At 40.7% G+C, this 21,887-nt stretch overlaps 2 protein-coding genes across 11 annotated transcripts in view; one reads left to right on the top strand and one right to left on the bottom strand.

The window, feature by feature from the left end:
• DGLUCY (D-glutamate cyclase) overlaps positions 1–9,774 on the bottom strand; it is a 48,644-nt gene extending 38,870 nt beyond the window's left edge. For 3 of the 9 annotated variants that reach the window (XM_077180616.1, XM_054634181.2, XM_054634186.2), the window contains exon 1: positions 9,653–9,774. The gene's annotated coding sequence lies outside the window, so the exon portion shown is untranslated. The remainder of the gene's footprint in view (positions 1–9,652) is intronic. The other 6 variants (XM_054634184.2, XM_077180623.1, XM_077180620.1 and 3 more) reach the window with 4 other exon arrangements.
• A 79-nt stretch (positions 9,775–9,853) lies between these two features.
• RPS6KA5 (ribosomal protein S6 kinase A5) overlaps positions 9,854–21,887 on the top strand; it is a 67,530-nt gene continuing 55,496 nt past the window's right edge. Inside the window, exons 1-2 of one of the 2 annotated variants that reach the window (XM_054634739.2) lie at positions 9,854–10,435; positions 21,238–21,309. In XM_054634739.2, coding sequence (XP_054490714.1) covers positions 10,372–10,435; positions 21,238–21,309 — 136 coding nt within the window. In that variant the 5' untranslated portion in view covers positions 9,854–10,371. Of the gene's footprint in view, positions 10,436–11,609; positions 11,630–21,237; positions 21,310–21,887 lie in introns of those variants that run through there. The other variant, XM_077180615.1, reaches the window with a different exon arrangement.

The following is a 21,887-nucleotide window of genomic DNA, read 5'->3' as shown; positions in this document are numbered from 1 at the left end:
AAATAGCCTCGATACCATCTATAAAATAACATTTAGAATCAATTCATTAGATCTTTTTGTAATAAATCAGAATACATTCATGGCTTCTTTGAAACAACTTATGAATATTGGGGGTAATTTGATGGCTGGAATATTTTATTGCATTAATATGTTGAGTTAATAGGTAGATGTAAGACAAGCAAATAATCAGGAAAGACATGGGACAAGTTTCTCCACAATAAATAGATGAGGATTAGTGATGATTATTCTACAAACAAGGGATGGTATGATTATTAAAATGGATAGGCAGACTTTCTTTAAATGTTTTGGTTTTATGGTTATTCTAGAAAAGGCTGTGGTTTAATAAGAGTAAATGACTTCTATATTAGTCACATTTTAGAATTCCAACAGGAATAAAGTTTACAAAACCAAACAGAACAACCAAATCCATAAGGCCAAAACAGATTAAATTGTAGCCCAAAGCTTCAACTCTCTAAGAGGACGCACTGTGAAGCTTCAACATAGAGGGGTAAAAGCAACAATAGGAAGAGACAAGTGATGATGTGAGAGACACTTAACGTCACCTTCAGCTGTGACAACAACATCCTTAAGTCTGTAATTAAAGGCAAATGGATGTCGCAGAGGCAGGGAGTGGGGGGAAGGCTGCTCTCCTGGGGTGTGTGGGTGGTGTGAAGGCATTTACCTCTGCAGACAAAGAGAGGCGCTGGAAAGATCAGGCAACTGCTGTCTTAGAGGAGGCATGATTACTTTTACATGGCATATCTGAACTCCGAAAGGGTACATAAAAGGCTAAAGAAAACACGGGTATGGTCTGCCTTGAGACACAAGATTACATAAGGGATTAACACTTGCTGTTTGTCAAAGCACTGAGGCTCTGATGATTTCCTCAGAAATCCTCTCCATCTCCTCCTTAAATATCCATCAAAGGATAGTTCAGAGACTGCAGTGGGTTCCTGTCCAAACTCAAATGATTCATAGTTCTGTTGTTTTGGTACTTGTTATCCAAAAGTAATTATTTTATCTTATGCATAAACTAAACCAGTACTTCCACTAATCACAGTTTTCTAAAGAAAAATACTGTCACACAGTGGAACAGTTTAATCAACTTGTTATCTAAAGAAGCAGGAACATAATGGCAAGCATCTCACAACTCACTACTGCCAAAACCAAATTCTTGGGTGGGAAGACATTAGGCCAAGATATAAGGCAACACCACATTATAGAAACATGTTTCTGTGCTGGTGTGAGAGACTGGATGCAATGCTGGCTCAAAACCTTTCGTGTGTGTGGAAGAGGCAGAACAGGCGTTTCCCTGCTGAGGTAGCACCCTGCTCTATGCACCCCCTGGGCCTTTATCCCAGCCCTGCAGCAGCCACCAATCCCCAACACATCAGAGGCAATGCTCCACACCTGCCCCTGGAGCTCCCAGCCCAGCTCCTGAGTGGCCAAATGACCAAAGTCCCACCTGGGGAAAGGGCCCAGCAAGGCCAAGGGGTATTTAAGGCCAAACACGAGACAAGAATTTCTTGACCTTCCTCCTCTTGGAATTTCTATTACTTGAATGCTGCTGGAACTCAGGAGTTGGTAGCTATATTTGTTATTTTCAGTATTTTTTCTCTCTTTCTTCTGATTCCTTCTTGTTAGAATTCTGAGTAACTTAAAATGGAATGGGCTTTGAGTTTGCTAAATTGAATGGGTGAAACTAATACTTTAACAAGTGGTTTATGTTGACTGAATGCTGCTACAAACTTTTTGTCAAAGTTATTTGATTTTCTAGAGTTGACAGTAAAGTTTTCTTTGTTGATCTCTTGAGAATATCTTGTCAATATTTCTCCCATGAATCTAATTCAAAGTGCATGAACAACTGTAAGCCCTGTTAAAAGTCTCACCAAGTGAGTTGTTTGGGGCCTTACAACTGGTTTTGGCTGGGGTAGAGTCAATTTTCTTCACAGTGGCTGGTATGGGGCTGTGTTCTGGATTTGACTGAACACAGTGATAGCAATAGAGATGGTTTTGTTATTGCTGAGTAGGGCTTGCATAAAGCAAAGGCCTTTTTCACTCTTCCTACTGCCACGCTGCAAAGGAAATTAGAAGTGCATGGGAGGCTGGGGGCAGACACAGCCAGGGACAAATGACCCAAACTGACCAAAGGGATATTCCAGACCTTATGGCATCATGTTCAGTATATAAAGTGGGTGAAAGAAGGAGGAAGGCAGGACACATTTGGCATGACAGATTTCATCTTCCTAAGGCACCATTACTTGTGATGGGGGTCTGCTCTGGTGGAGATGGCTGAACACCTGCTTGCCCATAGGAGGCATCCTTCTTTTGCTTTGCTCATATTTGTGGCTTCTGCTTTCTCTATTACACTGTCTTTATCTCAACCTATGAGTTTTCCAGCTTTTACCTTTCCAATTCTCTCCCCGAACGTGCTGGTGGAACAGTGAGCAAGCAGGTGGTTGGGCTTGGCTGGGGTTAAAGCAAGACAGTGACTGAGAGAAGAAGTGATTTAATCAAATTTATATACTAACTTCTCTGCATATTGCAAGTAATTCTAAGAATCTGTGGCATTTGCCCCATCTGACTTCCAGTTTGAAGATGCATCTCACTAGAGCTGCAGGAAGGGAACACTGAGTTGAATGGGAAGCAAATAATTGACAACAGTTTCTGTAATCAGTGTTAGGTCTGGAATAAAATCTGGTTGAATAGAATGCGTTCTTTTAAAAATGGAGAGAGATGTGTTACTAGTATAAATCTTTATTAAAGCTCAAAAATGCTCGGGGGTGAGAGGGTTGAAATACCTCAGAGTTAATGGAGTTATTTACAATGTCAATAATCTGCATTGCTGTCATGCTTCCCATCAATACATTAAGAAGCAGTCACAACAGAAAAGTAAGCTTGAATATGACATGTTGTAAGAAGAGGATGCCATACCTCACTCTTAGCCAGGCCTAATAAATGACAGCCAAAGAAAAATTGCTTAATGGGGCACTTATTTGCATAGAAGTCTTTAACACTTCAGAGAAAATGCAAATCCCAAGGAATTTACAAAAGGAGTGTAAAATGCCTTCTGACCAACTGGAGTTTGACATCCTCTTCAAAGACTGTCACAGCAAACATTTTACATTAAAAAAGAAAAAAGATTAATAAAACGGAGTGTTCTAACATTTAAATAACCTAGGTTTCACCTAGTAGTCCTCTACTTAAGAAAAATGAAAGAAATGAGGCTGTGCATGGATTACTGAAAGCTCAAAGAACTCCAAGTGCCTGGTGCATAACCTCTAGAGCAGATTATCTACAGTAAATATTTTACTGGATATTTTTAGGTGGTGAAGTTACTGCTTCATATTCCGGGCTTGCCTATGAAACAGGCAATAGGAACAGATGCAACAAAATCATGGAAGAAATAAAAGGTAACAATTCTTCACACTCTTTTGTAACTAAATCATTATGGGTCATCAGATGAAATTAGCAAATGGCAAAGTCAAAGCAAGCAAATGGACATCTTTATTTAGGAACTGCATTGTTAAACCACAGACTCTCATGACACTATGCAGCTGCTCCTGGCCAGCATTTGAGACAGCAATGCTGAGCTAGAGATACCCTACTTTGCATCCTGTATCTAAATAAATCAGTATGGGATGAAAAAATTAAGAAAAACAGTAATGAAATTATAGAACTGCTTCAATACCAGTTACCTGTTAGCTCTAGTCCCAAGTCACACAGTTTACAGTACCAGTACCAGTGTCAATTATGCAGGTGAAGTTAGAAATCCCCATCTTTTGGATGTATTGAAAATTTGTAATTCACTCTCATAGTTTTTGCTACTTGATTTTTCACAATAGTATTTTATATCTAGGCCATGTTAACAGAAACATTTATCTACTGGTTTTCCAACACATTTTAGTTTCTTTTTCTTCTTTAAAACTAAGAGTAATCTTTCAAATCTTTCATCAAAATATTTTCCTGGTCCTTTTAAAGGTGTTTTTAGTTGTAATGTAATGCTGATTATATTAAATCTTATTGTATTATAAAATATTATAATACTCTATGTTAAGAGGTGCCTTCTAGTCACCTAATATAGTACTTGAAACTAATGGGAGTTTTCATATTGTTTCTGAGGAGCTCCAAGCTCCTTTCAAAATCCAGGAGATACACCAGCTGAGTTTGAAACATATTATCTTAATTTATCCATTTGTTTACAGATTTTCTTTTCCATTATTTCAATTCATGGAGCCATCTTATTTTTTTAAGTTTCAAAGAATAGGCTCAAAATCAATAATCAGACAGCTTTTCTCAATACAAAGGGAAAGGAACCTCTATAATAATTGTTCACTTCATTAAATCTCTTTTTGCTCATTGGTAATTTAACAGATGCAATACCTTTAAATACATCATTAGAAGAAAACTTGTGGAAATTAATTCATTATTTTTCATTTATGGTTTTCAAAAACTGTCCTTCCCCCTTCATTTTATGTGGCACTTCTTTTCACTCTTTTTCTGCAGGCTCTCTTTAAAAACTACAATGCACAGCTTTAAGTTCTGCCATTTAAACCCTTTTTTCCTCATATTTATGCTTCCTTGTCTGGGGTAGGAAAACAGTTCTGCAACTGTCAGAATGTACTCACAGTCTTCACGATGAGTTATAAGTTTTAATTTCATCCTCACTAGCTTTCAGATCACCTTGATTAACTTCTCCTTTCTAAGGTCACCTTCTCCAAAGTTGACAGTAAATTTTCAAAATAGTGAGAATTCACATGCAGGTCTTTTGAAAAGGACTTTGAGTTTACACAGGGAGTATTATTGAGGTTTAATGACAACATTATGTAGAACAGTCCTCTGTGTTTCCTCCAACAAATCTGAAAAAAATTCAAACTATTGCGAGTAAGGATTGGGATTCAAAAGTCAATTATTTTTATTAAACAGAAATTCTATTTTTGCCTACCTTAAGAAGCTTTAGCAGTTCAAAAAGTGAAATAAACCCCTATTTCTGTGTCAATGGCTAGTGCTGCTTTCTGTCCCCTGTTGACAGCATTCATTCATTCTCCTCTTCCTCATCAGAAACTGAGAGACATGACAATTTTTCCCCCTCTTTTATAACCAGGTAGATTTTTCATAATTAAACTTTTGAAAGTGCTGCCTAATGGTAGTTGCAACTGTACGATGACTGAAGAAAAAAATAAACCAACCACTTTTCAGTGAAGAAATGAATACTAACTGAAACAGGACCCCTGAAGCAGTAATGCTTAAATGCACTCTTTCAAGAAATGATCCACTTCCTGACAGAGTTGTACCACTTCCGTTAAGAGAATTATTAGACTTGGATGCTTAGCATAACTTCTCCTTTCATGGTAAAAACATTAAGTGGTTTTAGAGAGATAAAACTGTTGCCCAGAGTAGTTTCATAAATACTTTTAACAACAAATATACCTACCCAGTCTACTTTTCTGACAGTTATCAAGCACAGAGTGTTCAATTAAAGGTTCAGATTAAACAAAAGATAAAAATCACAGAGAAGATATGCAAACTAAAAACTAGAATTAATACTAAACTAAAATTTCTCACAAAAGCTGTTTCATGTCATGTTTGTCTTTCACAGTGACTCCTTCCCTAAATTCATTTTGTGGTTTCCAAAATTTTATCCTTTTTTTCTTCTGCTGTGCAAATGTTCTCCATGGAGTGATGAAGGGGAACATTTTGTATCATCTAGCCTTCCGAAATTTGTCCTTTGAAAATAACACCTATTTCTGTAACAATTCAATGACCATAAGAAAGCACCAAACACCTTCAACTTTAGCTCCATAGAAATTACAATTTCCATAAGTAGCTCCCCTTCAGAAACAAAGTAAATTAAATACCTCAAAACTGGTGAGGCCCTGGCACCCTGGAAATACGCAGCTCTAGCACGCGTGTTCTTCTTTTTCTCTCTCATTTCCTCTCAGATGTCTGTACACTGAGCATTTTAATTTCACCTCAGCCCTCAAACCAGCTTGGCACACCACCTCTTTTAGAACCAAAAATAAAATATTATGACACTTTTTCTTTAATGAAGCTCAATAATATCTTTCCATGTGGGAATTTCCCACAGCATTTTTTTCCTCCCTCTTTTCCCAATTAGGAATGACAAGTTAATACACATATTTTTGAACAGTTGTGTTGTGGGGTAGAGAAGGGACATCTATCTTTAGAATGGTGTTACTCCAAATTCCCAAACTTGCAGCACATGCTCAGCCCAAACACTGAACTGTTGGCTGACTGACCTGTCGGGTTGTGCACATGAATATGAAAATGCTGCTTAAAAAACAAAAACCATTGACACTTTGGATCATGAGTAGCTCTGCACTGCCCCATAGCTTTTAATCATTTAAACATCAAATATTTTTCCTTTTATACCAGAGGGGTAATTTATTGTATGCACATCATACAAACAGTAGGTTTTTTTCAGTGTTGCAGCATACACACAAATGTATTTAAATGCAAGTAACAATTTCAGTCAGTTAAACTGCACTTCTAAAAGCACAGTTAACATAACAATGGTGGTTTTACTTCTCCAAACTAACAAAAAAACTCTTACAGACCAGTCTGTACTCCCTCTGGGTCTAAGCCCATCACTCTTCCTGGACTTTCTCATGCTGCTTTGGCTGCAGGCTTGAGCCAAATTTCCTCCCTCATCTGACTCTGTGACAGTGCAGTGACTTAAACAGGACAAAGGCCCAATCAGTGCTGGCACCTGACTATCCATACTTCTGACTGCTGGCATGCTTCCAGGAATGGTTGGGTCCCTGGCCAGTATTCTTCCAGGCAATGTCTTTGTACATCCAAGCTGGAGGCTAGCACAGCTCAGTAATGGTGTGCTGTCTCGACAAATCCAGGAGGCAGTGAAAAAAAGGCCACTCTTTTGAAGGGGAAAGAATTTAGCTGCACCATGCTATGTCATGCCCTCCCTGACACCTACAGAATGAGTCCTAATCAGTTTTATTTTCTGGTATAGATGCAGCCTGTATATTTCCACTTATCTGTAATTCCAATCTATCCTTAAGGGTGGCAGAACTCTGTCCTTTAAAGCCACCCACAAAGCCATGTGATACTGCTGTATGATGGAGGCATGTCACCAGCCCACTATGCCTGGACCATTCTGCTCTAGATCTACTCTTATGTCAGGTACACAACCAAGTCTAACCCTCCACTGCTCCCAAAGTTCAGGTGAAAGGAAAACTTGAGCACAGTCTTGCACTCATGGACTCCTGACAGGAGGTTTAGGATTTCAGTGCAAGTATAGCTCTTTTGTCTGTCAAAAGGTGGAATTCTTTCCAAGCATTCAGCAGGGCTGCTTTGCTGTTTCTGGACATGACGCAAGAATCCCACTGCAAAAACATTTTAACACTGGAGAAACTGTTATGTAAAAAAATCTTAACTTTTTTTTTTTATTGGAATAACCATGTTTCAAGTACATCAGGGGATCCTTCAGTAATAATAAAGAACTTTCAGTTCATGCAGTAGTACTTTGCAAGGCCAGGCACATCTTAAATTGAAATATACACAATAATCACTGTGTTTTATTATATGCATTGTCAGCATGGATCAGTATTCTTGGTTTGGTATTTTAGGGTTATTGCCTCATTTTTTAAAGCTGTTTTAGCTGAGAGAAATTTTCAGCCTGGGGCAAATAAGCAGATACAGCCTGTCAAGCTATGGACATCTGAAACCAAGACTATTAACAACTACTGGACTCAATGCCAGCACCCCTCACATTTCAGCTTTTCAGGAGTCAGATTTCAGCTTCTCTCCTCTGAGGCTGCCCGGGACAGTTAGTCCAAGAGTAGGCTAGTAGAGGCACTGGATGAAATATAGCACCAGGCTCTTTAAAATCTAGTATCTGGGACATGGAATAATCAGAAGTGGTTATTACGCCTTGTAATGAGTAAGTAAACCTCACAGTCCCCACCAGAGAGCCATCAGGAGCCATTAGTTACAAAGATGCAAAAACTTAATTATTTAATAATAATTAATAAATAATTTAATCAGTTTAGTATTTCCATTTTCCCTTTTATTGTTTAATACTATACTTTTTATATAATACTTACTCTCTCTGCAATAGCAATGCTTCTAAAAACAAGTGACAAAAGTTAGGGAATCAAGTATTTTCCAGTTTGAAAACATCTCCCATGTTCAGACTTTTTATTTTTATAGTCTTGATATAATTCTGGTGGAAAGGCAGTAACTGGATGGACATTTTTGGAGGAGTTATGCGTGTACCATACATCCTGTGGTGTATGGTTGAGCTACCTCAACAGAACAGGTGCAGTGCTTGGTGGGAAACACCTTCAAAAGTTTTACCAAAAATACTGTGAAACCCTTAGGTAGTATTATTAATTTCTGGGATGACAACTGCATAGGCACCCTAAACCTGAGGTCTGGTATATGAACAATTACGAAGCAGAAAATCTCACCAACTTTAAATAGCAAAACTCAATCGCTCCACAGGAAACTGCAGAAACGGATACATGTACATGCATTTTTTACCTATATGTGTACAAACACACAAATATTTAATACTGGAGTGTGAATAATGGATTAACATAAGACATTTTATTTCATTGATCTTTGATGTAACTTAATTAGAGTCTGTGTGAACACTACTGCTGAGACATGGCATTGTGAATTAGCAGCTTGTGTGTAAGGATAGAAGCAGTGGCATTCAAGAGCAACCAGTCAGAAATTACTGTAAATAAGAAATAGAGAGAAAAGTCATTTGAGTTATCTGTTGCAAGGAAATGAGGACAGCTTTAGAAACACCAGCTTGCCTCCAAAACGTAACAGACTGAGCGGCTTAACTGAGATGAACAGATCCGATGTGTTTTGAACCGTATCTCCCCCAATAACGCTATCAAAGCCTCTGCGAGGACAGTGTCTCCCTCGCAGCTGAAGGGACCAGATGAACGCGGCCCAGGCAAGGCAAGGTGAACCGGGCACATGGATGTACGGCCCCAGCAAGCTCGCCCACTCCTATCTTGCGACCAGCAAGCCCTTGCCAGGCACCTCCTGAGCTGCGATAACCCTGCAGGCCGTGCGCCCTTCCAGCGATCACCAAGGCTGGTTTCACTTCAGTACAGGCGGCCTCTTCCACCTCCCAAGAGGCCACTACGCTCTCCGCCCGCTGCAGGCCCCGGCCGAGGGGAAGGCGGCACCAGGCGGGGCCCCTGCGTGCACCGGGGGCCGCGCCACCCGCGCCGTGGGCCCCTGAGCCCGGTGACCGGAGCGCACGGCCGCGGGCTGCAGGCGGGCCTGTCGATGTGTGTGCCGCGGCCGCCGCCGCGAGTCCGCACGCACCGCCCGCGCCTCCCGTGCGGGACGGCAGGGACTCAACGGGCGGGCGGCCGGGGCCCTGCGCGAATCTCTCCGTCCCCGGCCATGCCTCGCTGCTCCCTGCCCCGCCGCATCCCCCCGCGGGGATACCCCGCTTCCCATCCCGCTGCCGCATCCCCGCGCTAGGCTGAAGCCCGGCTCCCCCCGGCCGCCACCGCGAGTGGGTCAGCCCACGGCCGCTCCCCCCTTCGAGTACGGTGGAACCCGCCGTAAGGCGAGGAAGGGCGCCATGGCCCCTCCCTCAGGTGATTGCCAGCTCCAGTGGTCAATCAGCGCCGTTCCTTACCTCTCGGCAGCCCAGCGCCCGCCCTCCCGCGGGGGTCGGGGGTCAGCGGGAGAGGCGGGCGGGAATGTTTACAAACAAGATCGGGGAGTAGAGGGGCTGGGGGGAAGGCGGGGGGCGGAGCCGGCGGTTGGCGCAGCCGCCGAGCCAATGGGGGCGCGCGGCTCTCGGCGGAAGGGCGGGGGCGGCGCGCGGGGAACGTTCTCTGCCCGACGGCCGCCGGGGCTCGCGGGCGCGCGCGGCCAATGAGCGCCCGGCCTGGGGAGGGAGGGGGCGCGCGCGCCTGAGTAGGAGCCGCTCCCCGCGGCGCTCCCACCTCCTCCCCCCCGCGCCGCTCAGCCTATCCCGGCCGCGCTCCGCTCCGCTCCGCTCCCCGCTGTCGGGCGGGGAGGGCGGCCGGAGCCCGGGGGAGGGGAGGCGCAAGGACATGGGCTGGTTCTGAGCGCCTGGGGAGGGAAGCTGTCGTGCGTGTGCCTCCCTAGATTTTAATAACTGTTTGTTGTTGGGCGGTGTAGGTTTGGGGTTTTCTGCCCCAACCTCCGCCCCACCTCCCACCCCGTCTTCCAAGAAGGCGGAGGGGAGAGCGGCAGACCCCAGCGCGCCTGCATGGCTCCTGTGCCCCGGAGCGCCCCTGGAAAATAGAAGCCGTCTCGGGCCAGGTGACATCCCCCCGCCGCCGCGCTCGCGGGAGCGGCAGGGGCGGGGGAGCCGCCCGTGAGGACATGGAGGGAGCCTCGGGGGAAGCGGAGCTGCCGCTCCTCACGGTGAAGCACGAGCTGAGGAACGGTGAGCGGGCGGGCCCGGGGGTCGCGCGGGGGCGGAGGGGCACGGGCGGCCCGCGCCGAGGAGAGCACGGCTGAGCAGGGAGCGAACAGAGTTGGTGGGGCCGGTGGGGAAGTCTCAGTGGCGGGGGGAAAAAAGAGGATGAGCTGGGATATAAGGGCAGGAGCGCGTACGATGGGGGCGGGGAGGGGGCCTTCTCTTATTTCTGAAAAAAGTAGTTCACTTCGACTTCTGCTCCATGCCTGGCTTCCCTGTCCCGCTTCCTGGTGGTATTGGACGCTTTTGAAGGAGATGAAGGGTAGCCACGCTCTCTTATAAACGTTATTTTTTTGTAAGTTGTGTGTTTGATCCACTTCTGTAGCTATGCTGGGGGGGCTGTTTGTTCCAGTCCTAAATGAAGTCGTTTTATGTGACAGCTTTTCTCTGACCTCGGTGAAATGCCGGAATTGTAGGGTGGGGAATGTGCCAACACGTAACCACAGAGTTATCTGGGTTTTCAGTCTATGGATTTCTTGTAGCTCGGTAGTTACTTGACGACCCTCTGGAGAAGTAGTTCAACATGTGAAATATATATGACCTTTAAAGATCCAACAGAAATCCTCCGTTGTAGGTTGCTGTGTTGGGGAAGAGCTTTATTTCTTTTTAGTAGGGATTCTCTGCTTTTCAGAAGTTTCCAGGCAACTTGAACACTGCAGTAAATCTAAATTTTAACGTCAATTAAGAAGAGCGTGTAAAACACAATCAGAACGTATATTCTCTGTATTGATTAACAATGAAGGTGCTGCTAACTCGTGTCCTTCATTTCTTTTCTGTCCTCATCTTTTTCTCCATGATGAAGTGAGAGGGAGCATATGATGCCGTTCACTGCAAAAGTTTGGGAGGGAGGGCTGCTCGCCGGGTTAATGTATTTGGCATTCTCGGGTGGGCCGATGCAAAGGCAGGTGGTGGTGCTGGCTCCCCTCGGTGGCGTTCTGCCCCCGCTTCCCTCGGCCCTGGGGTCCGGGGAGCTGCCCCAGAGGAGCACGGCTGTCACCGCTGCTCGGCGGGGCGAGGAGGAGGAGGAGGGTAGGAAAAAAAAAAAGGCGGTCTCTTGATAGCTACCGAAATCGAAGGGACCGTAGTTTCCTTCTTTCAGGGAGGAGCTGCTGGAAAACATAGTTGTCTCGATAGGTGTTGCTACACTGAAGTGTGGAAAAGGTAAGGGGAAAGGAAATGGGACGCATTTATTCAATATATTTACATAACTACGTCTCTTTTTTTTTCTATATTTGTTTTGTAGAGGTTGAGAACATGTATCCCTGAGGGTTGTTATTTAAAGATAGTTTGAGGAGTAAACAATGTAGCATAATAAGCAACTTTGATTTTAATCCTGATCACATATACAGCTGAATGAAGTACCAGCTCTCATTTTTATTTTAAAAATTCTCAACCTTGCTTGTCTTCTAAGCTTCTGAAATTCAATTTAGTAGGAATAAGTTGCTACTCCCCTCCTTGTTCTCTTCTCCATATTCAGTTTAGAATACTCTGCTTTCTGAAAAATGCTTTCTAGCAATGACTTGTCTATTTCTGGAGCACTAGGGTGGAGGAGGGAGCTGCTCTGTCATGTACTCCTGGGAGACTCCTACTCCCGAAGGTGTCAATAGTGTCATTGCTATGCAAGACGTATGGAGATACTGGTTCAGGACTTCTCTATACAATGCACAGAGATACAATAATTTGAGGAGAAACGTTGTGGTCAGCTTCTGTTGATACAGAAATGCATAAAGGTATAGGATACTTTGGGTGTTCAAAGGTTTTTTTGTACTGGATCTGGTTGTGTGGATGCTTAGCTGCTGACTAGGGTCAACCCACCACATCTTTAAAGCATATGCAGGATGATAATTTAATTTTGCTTCATTTTGGGAAAGGGAGTGAGAGGACAGGCAAGAACTGGAATTTGGAGCAAGCGGATCTTTGTTGTTCCTAAATATATTCTATATAATGAATATCCTTTTATTGTGCAATTTGTTTAGATTCCAGTGTTTCCCTCATCTCTGTGCTCTTTCTTTGATGCTGCTAGCTCTGTGACTAATTTAATATTTTAGAATTACAGATTGAAAGTAGCTGTCAGCTGGCAGATGAAAAAGAGGTTAGTCTCCAGGGTGCTTTGAAAGAATTTACTATTGTAGCCGAAATAGTGGCTTCTTTGAGAAGGGAGTATCTGTTCATGTTTTGGAAGATGTTACTTGAACCCCACGGTAACAAGCTGACTAATTCAAATCAGCTGAATGCAGGTAAACCCACAGTTACACTTTGCATTTGCAATTACGTGGCCTTGGGATTGCTTTAAAAGTGTTAAATGAGTTAGGGACAGGCTTTTATTATGGTCAAGTGAGTAAGTGAACATACTTTAGAATTTGAATTTAAGATGAAATAAGGATCTTAAAGAATGAAACAGATGATTGTTGTTAGCTCCAAGCAAGTATGGAGGCATATGAAAATGCATTAAGTTAGAGCATATGCAGTGCTGTTTCTGCATAGACCAGCTGATTGTTAACCCTATCATACCATAGCTTGAGTCTTTTAAACTTTGAAATTACAATGCTGGCTTTGATATGTAGGGTCAGGTTTAATTTTAGCTTTTTATCTCATAGCCCTGAAATTCCTCTGTTGTATGACCAAAAAGTAATTGCTGGAAAAACATCACTTGATAGGCATGGAGATTGGGTCTGTGATAGGGAAGGAACTCTTGAGTGCCTCTGTATGATAGCATGTGATGTGTGCTCTGTTACAAATGCTGGGCACTGCTCGGTGTGTATATATATGATGTTTTGCAGATAAGACAGAGCAGTGACTTTTAGGACTCATATCATTTACTAATGATATTCTTCTAATTGTGTTTGTTAAGTTTTTTATTTTCCTAACACCAAACCATTTTTGTTCTTAATAGAAGGCTCATAATTCAGAATAGTCACTGTCTTACTTGTCTCACTTTGGGAAGGAAAATGAGTCTTTGGGGAAAGTGGAATCTCTTTTCAGGAAGTAGAAGCAAAAATATGCCAAAGTTGAAATAGTAGGAAGTGGTGACTCTCTCTGATTCTCACTGAATCACTTCAGTGAAAATAATAAGAAAATGATGTTTTCTTTAGCATTTATTTCTGGAATCTTGTAAAGGGAAAGGTTTTATTTTTTGAGGGCTAACTTTCAGAGTTAATGCAACTTTTAATCTTTTTGCAGTCCTTAGAAAATACATATTGTTTACACTGAAAAAAGAACATTGTTGCATCTTAACATTTCTGTTGCTTGGTAATGCTTCAGAACTGAACAATGGCAAACATAAAGCCTATCAGAGGAAACATTTTACATGATAGAGAAGGATATGGAAAGAGAAGAAAAGGCTTGTGATATCAGAAGATAAAAAGGAAACAGAGCAGTTAAGAGTGAGATTTCCTTCCCTTCTCCTCTTGTTTCTGCAAAAAAGGATCAAAGGATCCTATACCTTAAGTGTGTGTGAGTGACTGGCAGGAGGTTGCCCATCTTGTGGCATGATTTTGAACTCCCTGCTTTGCCCAGGGAGAGGCAGAGATTCCCAAAACTGGGATCTTGAAGGGAGCTTGAGACATTCTGTGAATGTATGGGCAGTGGGGTCTAAATGCATTGTTTGTTTTGCTTTACAATAGCTAAGTCTTGTTCTTTTCCTTTTAGCAAGACTGTTTTGAAGAGGATACTGGATTTGTTTTAATGTTATCACAATCTTTAGGCTAAAGAACTTGCTTTAGTTTGCAGTTTGCCAGACATGCATGAGAAAAGGCACGTATGGCCCAGAAGTTCATGTAGCAACAGCCTGCAGAGCTCCAAAGGCACAAGAATTTGGAACTCCCCCTTGAGTCAAACTTATAATTCAGGATGAAACTATAAAAGGCTTCAGAAAATAAATACGTGGATTATCTATAGTGTTTAATATTGCAAAGTTTTGGTTATACCTTCTAGAATGGGATCTTCAATTAGAATGGATTTATTTGTAAACTAGAAGGTTCATGTTACATTCTAGGGAACTGTAAAAATTCCTATGACTAAAAAACATGATGGATCATGCACTGAATTGTGAATTCAGCCTTCACTGTGGAGGTACATCTGGCACCTGTACAGTACTTTTTTTTTTCTTTTTAAAAGGAAACTTTATGAGACTTAAAATATATTTTTAAAATCAAATTTTCTGTAAGACAGATTTATTTTTTTGTTTTTACTTACTTACAACATATAGATGTAATATTTTATTACATACGAAACAATATATTTTATATAATAAAATATTATAAAATATATAAATAATAATAATTTTGTATATTGTTTAGGGATCAGGAGGTACTAATAGTTAGCTATTTCAAAGCTTGGATTGCTTTTGCTTCTACTTTTCTCTTTTGAGCACTAAAATATATGTTTTCTTGGATTGTGGGAACTACAAAGAGTATTTTAAGTTTATTAATCATCTTTAATACCACTTCAATCTCTGGATTTTACTCTTTACACAATCAATATGTTCTAAAAATTCATTGTAGTCTAGGATTTTATTGTTATTTATCTTCTGGTAGCCTTGATTATGAAGAAGGACAGCTATTGATCTTTCCTGGGTTGTGTTTGTGGCTTTTTCTTTGTTTTTGTTGAGTGGGTTTTTTTTGTTTGCTTGCTTTTCTCCCACCAGGCTTTGGAATTCAACAAACCTGGCTAAAAAGATCTGTCCAAGGGTCTGGTACAACTGATCGTTTTGCTGTCTTGTTTCAGTGATGTTCTGTAAAATGTGTAATATAAATGAGGACTAATAGATGCAGTCTTCATTGTCAGCCTGTTTATTAGCTCTGATCCAACGTATTCTAAATGTGATGGTTTAAAAGCTCATGCTTGATTCCACAAAACAATCAGGAGTCTTACATGCCATGTTAATACATCTTAGAATTTTATTCAGAAGGCAGTTCAAAGAACACTTGCTGAAATTCCTTAACCATATGACAAGGCTTGGGTATCTGAGGATGTTTTTCCAATATATTTTTCAAGTAAATATTTCTGTTGTATCCCCATCATTACATATTTTGGTATCTTATGGTAAACATGCTCTCTGTCTCCTCCCCCCTACAGAATCCCAACAACAAGGTGCAAGTTCTACTGAGATTTCTTTGCTTCTGACTCAGTCTGTAGATACAGTCTGGTTTGTGAAAAACTCATGTTACATGCAGTCAGTTTATTTGGGTTTATGGTTTGTTTTGGGATCTATTGTGGCTGTTTCCTCTTCTCATTTTCCTGGACAGCTGTAAATATTTTAGGCTGTCTTGGATAGATGGTTATAAAAGCTTTGCCTGGGAGAGGGTAATTCTTAAGTTTTCTTGTTAATGTCTGCGTAACCAAATATGTAAATACCTTCCATCAACATGTAAGTTATCAGTTGCTCTTTTTTTGTTGATAAATTAATTTGTATTCTCTTATTTTTGATACTGTGTCCAAGGTGCCTGTGACTGAATTTCTATAAATTATTTCGTTCATTACTAATGATAGAGAAAACTGAAGTTGATTCGTGTCTTGTACTTAGATATAATTTTTTGTTTGAGAGGATATGCGCAATCTTTAGATATCTGATTGTTTCAACTCTCTTCAGCATTAGATTATCTGTAGCAATTTTATTCATTAGCATCTTGTCTAATTACTTTTTGGTTTTTTTTGGTGGTTTTTTTTTTGCAATTATGTGACGTAGAGTGTTGCTACACATTAAGTTTCTAGCTGACCATGGAGGTGCCTCAGGGTTCAGTCTTGGTGACCTCATAGTGATTCAGCTCACAGTAATGATAAAACCTCATGAAGTCACCTCTGTAAGAGAAAAAGGGCTGCTGCTGAATGCAAATGGATCTTAACATGGAGCAGTTTCCAGTCCAGACTACCGAGTTTGTGTCATTAATCTCAGACATCTGGACTTTTATATTTATTTCAGCTTTCTATATGCAAGTAATGTCTTTGGTGGGATAGTCTTCTATCTTCTGTTTTCATGATGGTAGTGACAGTTTCTTATTGTGTTTTCCACTGCATTTTATGCTTCTGAATTTCCACATACTGTATTCCATGCAGTACACATATATGCTGTTATACATACATGTACATACACACATGTATACATACTGTATTAGCTGGTAATTCAGAGGTCTTTGTCATCTTTGACTGTGTAAAGTTTGGCTTCCAAGCCTTCTAGAATGGGATCAGCAGCTTTGTGAGAGCTTGAATTTTTTCCAAATGTTTTTCAAATTTTTAATTTTTTTTTTTCCAGCTCAGGTGGTCTTACCCTTAAGCATCTAATATTCTCGAGAATCAGCAGTTACCTGCCCAGTTACCTCAACTGATACCCTGAAGTTCAGAGCAACATGAACTGTATATTCTTTTCTTTTACATGAGTTCAGAACTCTGTGTGTGTTTTACATTTGCTCTACATTCTTTCTTTTGCCTAAGAAAAATATTCTTAAGATGTTATGGTTTTTAAATTCCACTTAAGGCTTGTAAGATAGTACCCTGAGCTGATTAAATGGTGCTCTTGTTCAATGACCTGACACTTGCTCGGTGGCAATGGTCTCTCAGATTACAATGACTGCAGGATACTTTTACTTCCTTCAGAAATAGTTCTAGTTGCTGTAACCAGTAACAAAGTATGACTCTATATAGCAGGTAACAGATAACATATGCATTTTCTTCAGTGTCTAATAAATAATAGTTGCATAGTTTCTGTTGCATGGTGTCAGGGTTTTTTTCCCCCCAAAAGGAGTGTGCACCCTCTCTCCACTCTGAGTAAGGCATTAACATACAAGTTATAAAGCAACATCTGTTCTTTGATGCTGTGACCTCAGTAGATCTGTTTAGGTGATGGGGATGGGCCATTCTCTGAATTAACAGTTTAAGATCAAGTTGATACTGATACTAGACATTGCAACCTAATATTTGGAGTATTGCAGAATGTCTTCTTGTTTAATTTTCCTTCTTGTTTTCTCTGTTCTTAAAATTGCCTGAGGTTTATTGTTCTGCTCAATGAAACTGAAGAATTGGTCTTATGTTGCAGGGACAAGTCTCAACTTTCAGGCAGAGATCAATCTAGTTCAGTAGAGGAAGCTCTAGCTTTGTTTGTCTGCTTCAAGACCTGTAGGCAGTGGGGTCCAGAAGCAGAGGACAGAGCACATTTTAACTTGAAAACAAACACTGTTGAAATGTTATTTCTCAAGATCTTAGAAGTGCAATTAAAAGCTTACAGAATCATTGCACAGTACCAGCTTGCACAGTTCTTAGTTCCCTTGTGGCCTTCTCGAAGTTCAGGTGTAGTGCAGATGGCAGTCATGTTTCTTACATCATCTGGAGATCCTCCACCAAGGAGAGCTGGCAGTCTGGATAGACAGGCTGCCCTGTTTCCAGGGGACTGAAAATGACAGCACAAATGGTCTTTGTGCTCTGGTGTCCCTGCATGTAGAGGGAGGCTTGTCTTTGCAGTGGTAGTATTTCTGGATATTTCCTTTCTTCCTGCTTTCAGAGGTGATGATGGTGACTAGTTCTCTATTTTCTCTTTATGGGGGCTATGATGTCCTGGCCTTTCCATTTGCTATTTTTTTCTGAGTTGATATATTTCTTGCTGTTGCCTTCAGCTGCATATTCTCTTTAACCATGTTGGTTCAATGCTGATTGGTGTGGACTACAGTAGAATATTAGTAAATGCAAGATTCTTCTAATTTGGAGATTAGCTTATTAGCTCTAATTTGGAGATTAGCCAGTATGTAGTGAGCTAATCTCCAAGGGGATTTGTTAGCTTTTTTCCTTCCCATTCTGTACAACCATCCCTTTTTAGTGTCATGTGTGGCTTCATATTATTTGTGGAGAAACTCTCATCTTGTTGACTTGGGCAGTGCTTCTCTTCCTGTCCAAATTTTGTTCCATTCCTTGGTGCACTTCTTAAGCTGATGTGTCCAGACACTTGAAGGAAAAAGTGCATGGAGAAGTAAATTTTCTGTTTTTGAAACTGCTTTCTGTTTCCCAATGTACATCCCATTGCAGTCTTTACAGACAGGCTGTGCATTTTGCAAATTGTTGGATTGGGTTCTGACACCATTTCCAGCACAGTGATGTCTGGGGTGTGAGAAGCCTTCCACTGTTCTGTCAGTCCTAGTAGTAGTAGTGGTCTCATTGCAACCCTTTAAAATCCTCAGTTTTGAAACAGTTTTGTAACTGCAGAGAGCATCCCTGGTGAAAGGTCCTCAAGAAATGGCCATTCAGCTTCCTGGGAGTGAGTGGTGAATAGAATAATTGATCTTTTGAGATTTATGCTTCTGAAAGCAGGTTGAAGGAAATGTTGGAATGACAGCTTTTATCCTGGAGAAACTGCACTTCATCTCTGTTAAAGTGTCAAAGTGCTGCACCTGCTTTCAGCAGATGAAGGCAAAGGACTGCTCTAGGGGAGTTATTAGAAAATGGCAGAAACAGGCTCTTCAGCTTGCTTTTTTTGCAGTATGACTTCAGAGATGGACTGAGCACTACAACTGAACCTCTTGGAGCAAAACCATTGCCATGTGGCAACATTGGGAGGAGCACTTTCTGGGAATTGTTCTTAGAGCTTTGAAGATTTGTTATTCCTATTTTTAAATGAAGGATAATTTTACTTCTTGCTTTATGGGGAGTAATTGTGAGAGAGTTTGCCTCAAGTGTCCTGTCATACTTGTGTGTGTTATGCAGCATCCTTTAGCTGTCTTGTGGGATGGCTTTTTTCCTCAGTATAATGTAAAAAGAATGAGGTGGGTCTTATTTTGCAGTTACCATATGCTTATTTGTGGTGTCATTTTCTCCTTTTATTATGAAAATAATATTACAGTAACCTTCAAGATTTTTTTTAGGATAAGGCCATTAAGCATCCTGAGTGGAAGTAAAAATGGAATTAAGGGGAAAGTGCAGAATTACAGCTCACATTGAAACAAGTACATAATAATTCAAACTAGATAGCACTCAGCTTTTTATTGTGCAGCCTCGTGAAAGTGGAGAAGGTTTTACTAATGTTATTGAATGTGAGTTTATGTACAGTTTAGATGAATAGATTGAGTTTTAAGGCTTAATCTCATTTTAGGATTGCAGCCAGCACTGCAAATCTTCAGCATGTTACTGGAGAAGCAGCATTTCTCTGGGTTCCACTCTTCCTATAACTTCCTTAATCCTACCATATTCAGTTCCAAGAATATGGTAAGATTAAGTGACTGTTTTACTTTGTAGAAGGGTGTTTAGTTGAAAAGCTTTCTGCTGGCACTCTTAAAGGATGTGAGAGAGCCTTTCTGGAGTAGTCCATTGTGGAAGATCCAGATCAGTGGATTTTGAAGTGAAAACTTTCTTCCCACCCTGAGTCCAGCACTTACTTAGCTGGTGTCCAGAGAAGTTCTGTGTCCTGAATCTCTTCAGTGATGTTCACTCCTTTATTAAAAAATGGATACTGTAGTCCTGGTCTCTTTAGAATAGCCTGTGACTTCTGATGTCCCTGGCAGGAAAGATGGTGTTTTAAAACTGTCTATGTTGAGTACCATTTTTAGTACTTGTTAAGAAGAGTAATATGTAATATTAAATTGTAATATTAAATATGAAATTTACCTTCTGTGACAGAAGATACCCTAATTGTACAGACACTAACTCAGTTTGTCTTGCTATAACTCCTTTACTGGCACATGAGAGTGGCCTCCTTACTGCTGTCTTCTTACTACTGTGATGTAGCTCGAGCAGGAGTATTTGTTCTGTTTGCTATCAGGAGCAGTACAGTGAGCTCCATTCAGCTCCTGTGGTGCATATTGACTCACTTGCTACTTGATGCTGCATCCTTAGTTGTGCTTATGAAGCTGCTCAGTAAAGTGGATCAGGGAACTGAACTTGTACATGAATCATCAAGCTTAGTTACTTTATTGTCTTGCTGGTTTTTAGCCTGGATCATTTCAGTGAGGGCTTTTGCTGAATGGTTTGTAGTCATGTTGATGCAAATTGATGCATAATAGTATGACAGGAATCAAAGATGGAAAAAATGGGAACTGCATAAGGCTTTCTTATAGGAGCTTAGGAAATGAAAAAAAAAAAAGGTAAACAAGAAACTAACCCTGCACAATCCCTTTTTTCAAACAGAGGTCTTTACATCCCTGCTTAGAAAAATGTATGTTAGACAAAATAAGTACCCAAAGTGGTATAGATTTTTATAAACATAGAACCTCCTGCTTCCAGACTGTGTAACAAATGACATAACTTCGTAGCAGCTTAGATTTTTTCCATACTTATGGGTTATGTAGACTTAGGGTAATTTCTACTTGGTACTAATGGAGAGTCTTTAACAATCCTGTGTTAAATGCATGAACAGCTGTTGGAGCTCTGATTGTCATTCCATAGACTATATAATCCAAAAAGAGTAAAATCCAAAAAGAATAAAGAGTATTCAGGGTGCTAGGGCTAAGAGATAGTCCAGTTCCACCTTGTCTGTAATCTCCAATCACATAGGTACAGACAGCAATCATGCTATTTTCAGAGGTGCCCAGTGATACACTGGAAGGTGATGTATACAGACTAGATGGGCTTCAATTACTGTTCTGGGATTTTAGACCTTTGGGTACACTGATGGCAGCAAGAAAATTGCTTTCCCTTGCTTTTCAAGTTGAATATAGTATGAAATTCGGGGGTCTTCTTAGCACTGCTTATTTAATTCAACTGCTAACTTGGTTTTACTGGGGCTGTAGTAACATGTCAGAGTGATCTTTTGGTGTACTACATATCTGATGTAATTTTTTCTTTTTTCCCTTCAGCAAATTTGACAGGCCATGCAGAGAAAGTTGGCATTGAAAACTTTGAGCTCCTGAAAGTTCTTGGAACAGGGGGTAAGATACACTATTTTTAAGTTAAATGTTGGAAGCATTACTCTTATGTATGATTTTGTTTTCTTGCTGAGGTTTTGGTAATTGGACCATTCTTTAGGGAGATACCACTTTTGTATTGCATAGCATATTTTTTTCAATTTTTATTTCCACAGATATGCAAAATTGGAGGTCACACGCTGTAACACAGCATTATTTTTGGAAAAAAGAAAACATATGGTTGAAAATTTGTGACAATTTAATATAGCTTGTGAAAAACTTAATCTGTGTTAAGACATGGTTTTGATAATCATGTTGAGTTTACAGAGTGTGTTTTGGGGGGAAAAAACCCAGTAATTTTGATACATAGTTAAATAAGATGCTCCATTTTTTAACTAATCTGTTGTAGGGTTGCTGTTGGCTCCATAACTCCGTCCTAGTCATATCCTAGTATTTTTTAAGATGAATAATGTTCATTGTGGTATTGTGGGTTTCAGCACAATGTTGGAGATTTCTAACATGTTGTAGGATTACTGACTGTAATGAAAAAAAACTTTGTTTCTTCTTTGCTAAAGGGATACACAGCCCCATATACAGACAAG

This window comes from Agelaius phoeniceus, chromosome 6 (assembly GCF_051311805.1).
Source record: "Agelaius phoeniceus isolate bAgePho1 chromosome 6, bAgePho1.hap1, whole genome shotgun sequence".
In the NCBI taxonomy this organism is placed as follows: Eukaryota; Metazoa; Chordata; class Aves; order Passeriformes; family Icteridae; genus Agelaius; species Agelaius phoeniceus.
Note: the sequence above shows the minus strand (reverse complement) of the source record. Positions and strands in the feature narration are given on the sequence as shown.